Source organism: Cervus canadensis, chromosome 10 (assembly GCF_019320065.1).
Source record: "Cervus canadensis isolate Bull #8, Minnesota chromosome 10, ASM1932006v1, whole genome shotgun sequence".
NCBI lineage: Eukaryota > Metazoa > Chordata > Mammalia > Artiodactyla > Cervidae > Cervus > Cervus canadensis.
In genome coordinates this window covers 10,312,274-10,322,921 of record NC_057395.1, presented here as the reverse complement: position 1 = coordinate 10,322,921, position 10,648 = coordinate 10,312,274, and the positions used below count along the sequence as shown (strand labels likewise).

General features: G+C 44.5%; 2 protein-coding genes across 2 annotated transcripts in view; both read left to right on the top strand.

Annotated features, from left to right (window-relative positions):
* Positions 1-883: 883 nt before the first annotated feature.
* On the top strand, positions 884-9,184 carry LOC122447878 (N-acetylneuraminic acid phosphatase). Its single transcript, XM_043478609.1, has 2 exons — positions 884-1,014; positions 7,879-9,184. The coding sequence occupies exons 1-2, from the start codon at positions 925-927 to the stop codon at positions 8,533-8,535; spliced, it is 747 nt and encodes a 248-aa protein (XP_043334544.1). The 5' UTR covers positions 884-924; the 3' UTR covers positions 8,536-9,184.
* Positions 886-10,648, top strand: part of LOC122447858 (ninein-like protein) — a 115,181-nt gene continuing 105,418 nt past the window's right edge. The window contains exon 1 of the mRNA XM_043478560.1: positions 886-1,014. The gene's annotated coding sequence lies outside the window, so the exon portion shown is untranslated. The remainder of the gene's footprint in view (positions 1,015-10,648) is intronic.

Genomic DNA, 10,648 nt, shown 5'->3' with positions numbered 1-10,648 from the left:
GGTCTTTTCCAATGAGTCAGTTCTTCGCATGAGGTGGCCAAAGTATTGGAGTTTCAGCTTCAGCATCAGTCCTTCCAATGAACACCCAGGACTGATCTCCTTTAGGATGGACTGGTTGGATCTCCTTGCAGTCCAAGGGACTCTCAAGTCTTCTCCAACACCACAGTTCAAAAGCATCAATTCTTCTGCGCTCAGCTTTCTTTATAGTCCAACTCTCACATCCATACATGACTACTGGAAAAACCATAGCCTTGATGAGACAGACCTTTGTTGACAAAGTAATGTCTCTGATTTTTAATATGCTATCTAGGTTGGTCATAACTTTTCTTCCAAGGAGTAAGCGTCTTTTAATTTCATGGCTGCAATCACCATTTGCAGTGATTTTTGAGCCCAAGAAATTAAAGTCAGCCACTGTTTCCCCATCTATTTGCCATGAAGTGATGGAACCGGATGCCATGATCTTAGTTTTCTGAATGTTGAGTTTTAATCCAACTTTTTCACTCTCCTCTTTCAGTTTCATCAAGAGGCTCTTCAGTTCCTCTTAGCTTTCTGCCATAAGGGTGGTGTCATCTGCATCTCTGAGGTTACTGATAGTTCTCCGAGTTAAGCAGAGACAGGCACAAATGAGGAAGCCGCGCTCCCGACCACCCCGCACACGACCCACTCAGAAGATTCGTGGCACGGTAAGGAGTCCTCCGCGCACCTCAGAGAGCGCGATGCCGAGGTCTCGCGGGACCTCAGCATTCCGGAGAGCTCAGGTCTGCAGACTTCTCGCGGGAGCTCAGCGCCGGTGCGGAAGGGTTGGGCTGCCTCGCGGCCCCGCCCTCTCCTTTCCCGTCCGCGGGCCAGGTTCGCGCAGGCGCGCGCGGTGGCGGCGGCAGCGGCGGCGGCGGCTCGTTTGCGCGTCGCGGTGGCGGCGGCGGCATGGGGCTGAGCCGAGTGCGGGCGGTCTTCTTCGACCTGGACAACACGCTCATCGACACGGCCGGCGCGAGTCGGAAGGGCATGTTGGAGGTAACGTCCCGGCTCCCGCTTCCGTCAGGCGAGCCCCGCGCCCCGCGCGCTTGCCCCTCGGGCCCCTGGTACTGCCCCGTCGGCCCCCTGCGCGTCGGGGTCCCTCACCCCGGAGGCGCCGTGTGCCGGCCGCCCCGCACAGAGGACGAGGGGCGTCTGCGAGCTGACGGCGCTCCCGGAGCGCGGGCTCCCGGAAGGGTGTCGCTTAACTGCCACGAGGGCAGGGTTGCAGCCGCGCTGAGCGGCTGCCGCGCGCGGGGCGCCTGGCTTCCTGCCGGGTCCGGTTTGGAGCTGCCGGGACGCGCGCGCACCCAGCTTTCCCGGCCTGGCCGTGGGAGTGTGGGCCCCGGGCGCGATGAGCGCTGGACCTTGGAGCCTGAGCACTTCACTCAGTTGTCCCCGCGGTGGGTGTGACCGTCAGCAGGTTTACTTTCACGAGGTCTTGCTCAGAAGTGGCGCCCTCCGCTTCCCGTACCTACTGATGCTCTTTCAGCTCTTTCCCGTGCCCTTCAAGACCCGAAGCCACCCTTGCTCGCGTTCTTCTTCATTCAGCTTTAAGGGGAAAAAGGAAGGATTACTATATCTGAAAAGCCCATTTTCGGAACCTGATCCTTCCAACCCTTCGTGCCCCGCCCACTTCATGCTTTGTTGGTTAAGTTGTGTCTCCCTGGATCTTCAGCTTCTTCGTCCTCTTTCTCGGTGCATTCCACTTCTGGTGCGTTTTCGGATCTGTCCAATACTCTTGTTTGTTTGTTTATTTTCTTTAAAGATGTCTTTATTTAGCATTCTCTTATTCTCCGTAAGAGTATAATCAGTCTTTAATCACATGTAGCCAGCTCGGCCCCACAGTTTGCTCTGAGATCTGGGGCAGATAATTCAACGCAGAGCCTGAGTTTCTCATCTGTGTTACAGTACAACACTAGGGCCAACTTCAAAAGACTACTTTTGGGAATTAATTGAGTTATTGTGTATAACAGTTTAGCAGAGTGATTCTCCAAAATACGCATAGGAAAAATGTTGATAATTTTTTATACGATTTTTGCAAAAAAGAAAGCAAAGATAGGTCAATTTTTTAAGTAAAAAAAAAAAGCAATCATTAGGCACCTCCTGAATTGATAGAATTCTGGACATTTTGAGTCTATTTTAATGACTTTTTACTGATGCATTACACAGTATTGACTGACCTTTCCATCTTCACGCCTTTGATCTTGACCTCAGGGGCACCATCCCCTGATATATTGCCTCCAATATCTCCCTGCAGACTGTACATATTTACCTGTGTGTTCTTGGCAGGCGAAGTCCAATGTGTTGTAATTAAATCCTTGTTTTAGTCCAATTCTTGCTATAGACCAAGCGTGTAGGCTTTAAAAATCAGGCAGTTGAGGGAATTCCCTGGCGACCTAGTGGTTAGGACTCTGCCCTTTCAGCCAAGGGTGGGGGCTCAATCCCTGGGTGTGGAACTAGGATCCCACAAGCCATGTGTCTTGTCCAAAAAATAAATATAAATAAATAAATACATAAAATGAGACAGTTGAGTTCGAATCACAGTTTTCTCCATACCTAGCTGAAAGCACCCAAACAAGTTATTTAACCCCTCAGATCTTTCAATAGTGATATTTTGAGTAGTGATATTAGTTCTCAGAAACCCTATTTGCTTAGGTTTAATGCAATGTATGAGAAGTACATAGAGTCCAGTGTTCCAGAATTGTACCACTGTCCACTCTGTCTCTAAGTCTGTGTCTTCCTGCATATCCCCGATGCCCTTGTCTTAGTTAAAGCTGGACTTGTTGCTCGTCTAGACTGTTGTTGTGGTCTTGATTCCAGGCTTACTGTGTCCGCTTCATCCTCCACATTCCTACCACAGCGAAAATTTTAAAACAAAAGTCAGATTGTATTTCTCCTTGGTCTTTACACCCTCCCTTATACCAGCTCTGTATTTTGTTAATATGTCTTTTAATGTTCTTGTCAAAGGATACTACAGTTAATTTTTGCAACTCAGATGCCCACAACTAAATAGTGAGTTGCTTTTTTGAGGCGGGCGGGGGGGGGGGGTGCGGCTCACTGTGAGGCATGTAAGATCTTAGTTCCCTGACCAGGAATTGGACATTTGCCCCTTGCATTGGAAACTCACTTTCTTAACCACTGGACTGCCAGGGAAGTTCCAGTAGTGAACTTGTAAAGAGGAGACAAACTGTCATATTCATTTTGTTTGACACATGGTAAATGTTGAATGAATGTTGAATGGATGGATAAAAGTTCAGTTTTCCAGACTGTTTCTCTTTCTGTTTCCTTTGTAAACATCCTATGAAATGCTATTAACTATACAAGGATTAACTATACAGGATCTAGGATCACTTTATCCCATAAGAATACGACAGCCACAGATGTTGGCCTAGTTAAAAGTAACATACCAGCTTTCTGAGTCACTGAATGACTTATGAAAGGAAGAAGGGGGAAAAGTCCAGCCATTGCCTTGAGCTTGAGGAGAAGGAGTCATGTACTGACTGTGTGTTTGTGTAATCACTCAGTTCTGTCTGGCTCTTTGTGACCCCATGAACTGTAGTCCACCAGGCTCCTCTGTCCATGGGATTCTCCAGGCAAGAATACCGAAGTGGGTTGCCATTCCCTCCTCCAGGGGATCTTCCTGACCCAGGAATGGAACCTTGGTCTCCTGCATTACGGGTGAATTCTTTATCGCCTGAGCCACCAGCGAAGCTCATACTGACTAAATATCAGCTCTAATATTTTTTTCTTTTTCTAACCTCTTTAAAAAAATTTTTATACAGGTTTTAAAGGTTACTTTCCATTTACAGTTATTACAAAATATTGGCTATCAGCTTTATTACTGTTTTTTTTAGTCATCTGGGAAAACTACTTTTTTCCACCCACTTCAGGCCTGTATTTTAGTGTCCCTACTCAAGCAGAAATCCCATGGACAGAGGAACCTGGAGAGCTTTACAGTCCATGGGGTTGCCAAAGAGTCAGACACGACTTAGTGACTAAATAACAACTCAAGTGGAAGCCTCCAGAAAATTGGGGTTTCTCAGAGAACAAAGCAAAAAATGTTCCTGCATTTTTTAGTTTACTTTCCAATAGGGATGACAGTGAACATATTAAATGTGCTTTTACTTACAAATGTGTTAGAAAAAGTGGAGGGGAGAAAGAATTGCAGTCTCAAAATAGGTTGGTGAGGTTAGGCCACATGGAGTACATGATATTTGAACAAAGTCTTGAACTAAAAACAACAGGAAAGCTGGTTGACTTGGTTAGTCTGTATGCAGTCATCATGTTTTGTGAGCATGTATTTTTAAATTAGTTTTATTTAGAATTTAACCACTTCATATCTTAATCATATGTGTTATACAGCTCCCACACTAGCCCTCAAAAAAGTCTTTTTAAATCATAGCTAAACATTAGTACTCCCTGGAGAAGGGAATGGCAACCCACTCCAGTATTCTTGCCTAGAGAATCCCATGGACAGAGGAGCCTGGCAGGCTACAGTCTGTAGGGTTGCAAAGAGTCGGACACGACTGAAGCGACTCAGCACACACATTAGTACTGATGGTGTTAACTTTAATTCTGGGTCTGGAAAGCAGGAGGTAGTGTGCAGCGTTTCCTTTCTATATGTGTTGGGATATAACCTTCAATAGAATCTTGAAGGAGATGGAGTTTGAGTTTATATGGCACTCCGTCTCTCCCTTCATCATGCCTGTTGGTGTCTAGTGGCCTCATTCTCCTCAGAACCCTTCTCAGGCCTGCCCAAGATGTCCTTACACAAGATTGCAGGCCCTTACACAAGATGTCGTCATACCTCTACATTAGAGATCTTTTTTCTCTATCTCATTCTACTTAAAACTTCCCTTTTCTCAGTGCAGATGTTTGGTGAGTTTGCACCAATAATGTGGACTAATTCACTTTAGATGTTATTTCTGTTTGAACTAATAATAATAATATGTAAATGACTGATAAACTTTTTTCCCCAAAGATGTTAATACTGTTTAAATACCACTGGTTATTCGAAATGAATATGTAATTAGTCTTTGTGGCAAAGTTAAACCAGGGAATGTAATGGGAAGCAGTTTTGAAACTTGGGTTCCATATGCCATGCCTCTGCAAGAATCTCCCTTTAAGGTGAGCTAATTGGCTTTTTCACATCCCAGGAATGTATTTAATGAATTGCCAATTACCGTTTACAGGAAACTGGATCTTTATTGGTAGCTCTAACCCAATGAACAATGAGCCGGTTCCTGTTGAATCAGGAGTACTGTGGAGTCCTCGAGGCCTGTGTCCTTTTATTGTGTAGCGGTAGCATTGCTGAAACTGTATAGTGACCTTCATAGCCCTGGAGTAAGTTACTTGACATTGCTAGAAAAGATGGTGATTGAAAAGGCTTGATTGGTTCATTGAAATTTAACTTTATAAAGCAAAACATTTCAGTATTTTGCCCTGAGCTAAAGTTCTTAGGGTGGGTATATTTTCATTGGACTAATAAGGCTTTTCTTAGCTATTACAGGAAGAAGGTGTCTACAGCTGTTTCGCCTTTTCAGCAGGTGAACTGAGTGTCTGGCGTGAATAGCAGATCATTTATTCCCCATAGAGTTTAGGGAGCACTTGTTTGACTGCTTCGCTTCAACAACAGGAAGATTTTAGCCCCAGCTGTGTGTATTACACTCATCCTCAAAGGTCCAGAAGTGCCTCGGCTGATTGACTTTTCCCAGATGTCCCCAGTACAGAGACTTCAAGTAATTGACTTATTTACACTCCCAAGTGCAAGTAACTCACTTGGCAAGTGACCTTAGGAAGCACTGCAGGGGATGGTGGAGTCGGATGGGAAAGGGGAAGAATCTAATACAAACCCTGCTGAGGAGCAGGTAACAGTGTGCATGGCTTGGGACTGTAGGAGACACATGCAGACATATTTCACTCTCCCTCCGAAGGGGCAAGAAAGCTGCGATATTTACCCACCAATTTCTGCTTTTTGCTGGTTGAGACCTACTCGGGCCATCCTCTGGCTCCAGCCTGTATGCACGGGTGCCCATGTGGAGAGATACAGCTCTTAGGCCGAGAAGCCCAGGTCCTTGGAGGAGGAGGCCACTCACCTGTGGGAGTGAGGTGTGTCTGGGGAATTTGGTAGCACCCGCTCCAGCCTCCCCCGGCACCCTCCCCCTGGGTTTCCACTGTGGCTGAACTCAGCTTCCGGCCCTTCCCAGTTCACTGTGTCTTTGTGCTGTTCCTTCTTTCTAGAATGATCTCCTCCCATCCCCACCTTTGGGCTTGGGAATGCCTTGGTTTAAATGTTCCTTTCTCTGCCCTCTTTACCCAACAACCCTGGGGTTGCTTCTTACCGTTTATTTCCAGTTTTCCATGTGACTCTCAGGGCACTCAACCCAGCAATTGTGATGATTATTGTCCTCATCAAATAATGTCATGAGAACATGGGGACCAGTCTCCAGCGCTGAATACATAGCATGAAGGTACACATGTAGCCTGTGCAGGTAGGCAAGTATGGGCTTCAGTCTCAGCTGGGGCAAGTTCTTTTTTTTTTTTTTTCCCAGCTGGGGCAAGTTCTTTATTGGTTCTAAACTTCCTTTCCCTCATCTCAAGAAGGAAGCTCCCTTGGGGAGTTGTAGAAGAGAATAGAAATAATATATGTGAGCTTTGAGCATAATACTTGCCATATCACAGTCTTAGAAAATGTTAGCAAACAGGCACCATGGTAAGAACCTCATATAATGAAAAGCCAAGGTAAAGAGCTGTGGGATCCTAAGAGGGATTATGATCAGGGATTCAGAACCAGTGTGACAAAGAGGGAGACTCAGAACTTCTTCAGGTTTTTTATCTGGAAAAGTAGGTTAGGAAGAACCACTGTCATTAGACTGCCGAAATCACAGAACATGCTTGATTCCATGGGAACTACACATACATGTTTTTAAAAGTACAGAATTGGGTCCCCTTTAATGTGGTTGAAAAGGAAATGGCAACCCACTCCAGTGTTCTTGCCTGGAGAATCCCAGGGATGGGGTCGCACAGAGTCGGACACGACTGAAGTGACTTAGCCTCAATAGCAGCAGTAATGTGGTGGTTAACCTAGGCCTTCAAAAGATAAAATGGATATAGAGGAGAGGTTAGGTGAACTAGCCTTATATTTGGGAAGAGTCTAAATATTGGTTGTTAGAAATTTTATGTATTTTACTAAATATAAGCACAGTTTTATTTTCATGTTTTCATGAGCAGAATAAAAGGTGACAGACTTAAACTGACAAATGAGGGATTTTTATAGCTATATGTAAAGAATCTCCTTAGAAGAAATCAGGGTGGGTGGGTGGGTGTGTGTGTGTGTGTGTGTGTGTGTGAGTGAATGAATTGTCTGGAAATGTTGAGAAATCTTCACTCAGGTGTTTTTTTTGTTTGTGTTTTGAACTTTTAATTATTTTTGACTGTGTTGGGTCTTCGTTGCTGCGAGCGGGCTTTCACTAGTTGCAGTGAGTGGGGGCTACTCTCTAGGTGTGACGCATGGGCTTCTCACCACAGAGCACAGGCTCTAGAGCACATGGGCTTCAGGAGCTGTGGTGTACGTGGGCGTTGTTGTCCCACGGCATATGGGATCTTAGTTCCTGGACAAGGGATTGAACCCATGTCCCCTGCATTGACAGGCAGATTCTTAACCACTGGACCACCAGGGAAGTCCATTGTGCTCTAATACTAAGACCAATTCCCACCAGAAATGATGTGGCAGTAGAGCATCCCTAAGTCAGGAGTGGAGTTAGAATCTGTCTTTGCTCTTGGTTTATAGGCTCACAGCTTCTGAGGACGTGGGTATTGAAGACATGAAGTGTGTTGATGGAGTTATTTTCCTTTATTTAGGTGATAAAGCTCTTACAATCAAAATACCATTACAAAGAAGAGGCTGAAATCATCTGCAACAAAGTTCAAGTTAAACTCAGCAAGGAATGTTTTCATCCTTCTAATACATGCATTACTGACCTCAGGACTTCACACTGGGAAGAAGCAATCCAGGAAACCAAAGGCGGTGCAGCCAATAGGAAATTAGCTGAAGAATGTTATTTCCTGTGGAAATCGACACGTTTACAGCACATGACGCTGGCCGAAGAGGTCAAAGCCATGCTCACTGAACTTCGAAAGGAGGTCCGCCTTCTCTTATTGACAAATGGAGAACGACAGACCCAGAGGGAGAAGATTGAGGCTTGTGCCTGTCAGTCCTATTTTGACGCTATTGTTGTGGGTGGAGAGCAGAAAGAGGAGAAACCGGCACCTTCCATATTTTATTACTCCTGTGACCTCCTCGGGGTACAGCCTGGGGACTGTGTGATGGTTGGTGACACGCTGGAAACTGATATTCAAGGAGGCCTCAATGCAGGGCTGAAGGCAACAGTCTGGATAAATAAAAATGGGGTGGTGCCCCTGAAGTCATCCCCCACACCACATTATATCGTTTCTTCTGTGCTAGAGTTACCTGCCCTCTTACATAGCATAGACTGCAAAGTCAGTGTGTCCGCTTAAAGCACAGAAAACGGTATGCTTATGAATTTTAGGGTCAAATTACAGGGTTCCAGCTAAGAAAAGATAAGGCATTCTCTATACTGTGACCCAGTTATAAGGATAATTACAGTTGTCGTGTAATGGCCAACCAACCATTGACTGGTATTTATATCTGAAAATCCAGAGTACAGTAATACAAGTTACTTTTGGTAGTGTCATCCAGGAAACTTTGAAGAAGTATATTTGTTAATCTGTGGCTTGAAACTTAAAAAAAAAAAAAAAAATTATTAATCTGTTAGCATCTTGGATCTCTGAAGATACCAAGGAGGATTTGTTCATGGATGCACAAATACAGATTTTATGTTTTGGCTAAAAATAGATTAAAAAAAAAAAAGCTATTCTGAAACATATATAATAGAGATTTATTAGAGCAGTTGGATCTGGTGGATAGGAAGTAAGTACCAAGTCACATGCCAATCAAAGCATTTCATAGTGAAATTATTTTCATATTTTTCTGTTTTAAAAACATGCACCATATTTTTGCCTACTTTGAATGTATACTTCTCTTATGAATCTAATTTTTCTGCCTTACCTTTTTGTGGGGAGAGGGGATAGTTTTCCTATGGTGTGTATATGACCAATAAATTCTTCCAGTAAAAAAGCTGTTAAACTCAGCATTCAGTGCTCTTTTTCCGTTACATTTGCCCGTTTTTCCAGAGTGAGTGTAGGTTCCTGTTAGTCTTTACCTCTTAGGGAAGAACCTGCACTGTCTTTTCGCAGGAATGCAGTGGGGTTGAGGGGCCGGTCGGTCTGGCTCTGCAGGAGTGCGGTTCTCCTTCTGTGAACACATCGCAGGGGGTCGCCTTGGCGCGTCCTGGCCATGCTGTGCCTCACCTGTTGTCTCCTGACAGGATAGTTTCACCATGTGATGAAAACTGACAGAAGATTAGGTTGTACTCCTAACCATTTCTAGGGTGCTGTTTTAATGCTTGACTGATTCTTTTTGGTGTTATCATCTGCCTTAAATCTCCTGTTTTTCAAATTTTGGAAACTGTCATTGTTTCACAAATTTCTGTATCCACTTCAGGGTTTGCTTTGAGCTTACTAGTTAAAAGTCCAAAGTGAGGCATCCTGCAACTTGAAAAACTTCTCAAGACCAGGAGGCTGGAAAGTCTCATGATTTCACCAACCGTACCTAGAATAAAAGGGTTAATTAAGGAAAAAAGAAATATGATCTGGGTTGTTTTTTGGTGGGGTACTTTTTTTTTTAACTTTTGTATAGGAAACTACTAATGTAAACTGTTCAGTTATTCGGGTATATATAGCAATGGCTCCTTCAGGTACTCTACCAAGAACAGGGTTCTCTGCCGTTGTGCGAGTGTCTGTTGTGCATCCCACTCTTAATGTTTTAAAATGCGATTGTGCCCTTGACTGTGAAGAGCATCGTTGTCGCTCTGAAACTGAACGCCTGTGAACAGGGAATGTTTGTGTGTAACTCTTCTAGGTGTGGTGCCCATGTGACCTTAGTTGCAGTGTAGATGTTTTAAATTGTTAAGTTGAAGGATGTTGATAGGAAAATGGTTGTGTGTGTGATTTCTCAGGGGGGCGAGTGTGGTGCTGAGGGTTTCTCCTTTGAGTTTGCCCATGAGAGTCCAGGCACTTGCGTTCATTATGCTCCCTGAGAAGGCTCATTGCTCCCAGTTTCTGGGGTCTCTAGCAGATCTCAACAGGTGGACACCTTGGTTGCTAAGTGAGCAGTTCTTCAACAAAAGTGATCTGGTGGGGAATGACATAATTGTGTTTCTTGTAATGTATTATTACATTCCATTTGCACCCATCCTTAGGGAAGAACTTTGGCTTTTTGCATTCTGAATGGAACGTTACAGAAGACATTAAGAAATCTTGGAATAGACATTATTTTATTAATAATTTTTGGGGGGTTTGTTTTAAAATAATTCTCTATTGTTTTTCATAGTTTCCCACATCCCTAGAAAGCCACAAATCCTCAGTTGTCCTGAGGCTCACCCAAACATTGTCGTTATGGAGGAATGCCTCGTAGACGCGAGTGGACCGTGCACGTGGGACACTGACACAAGGATGGACGTTTTCTGGTTCCATTCACACACCCGCCCAC

Coding starts and splice junctions, on each gene's coding strand:
- LOC122447878 (XM_043478609.1), top strand. CDS start 925: ATGGGGCTGAGCCGAGTGCGGGCGGTCTTCTTCGACCTGGACAACACG. Junction 1,015..7,878: donor GTCGGAAGGGCATGTTGGAG/GTAACGTCCCGG, acceptor TCCTTTATTTAG/GTGATAAAGCTCTTACAATC.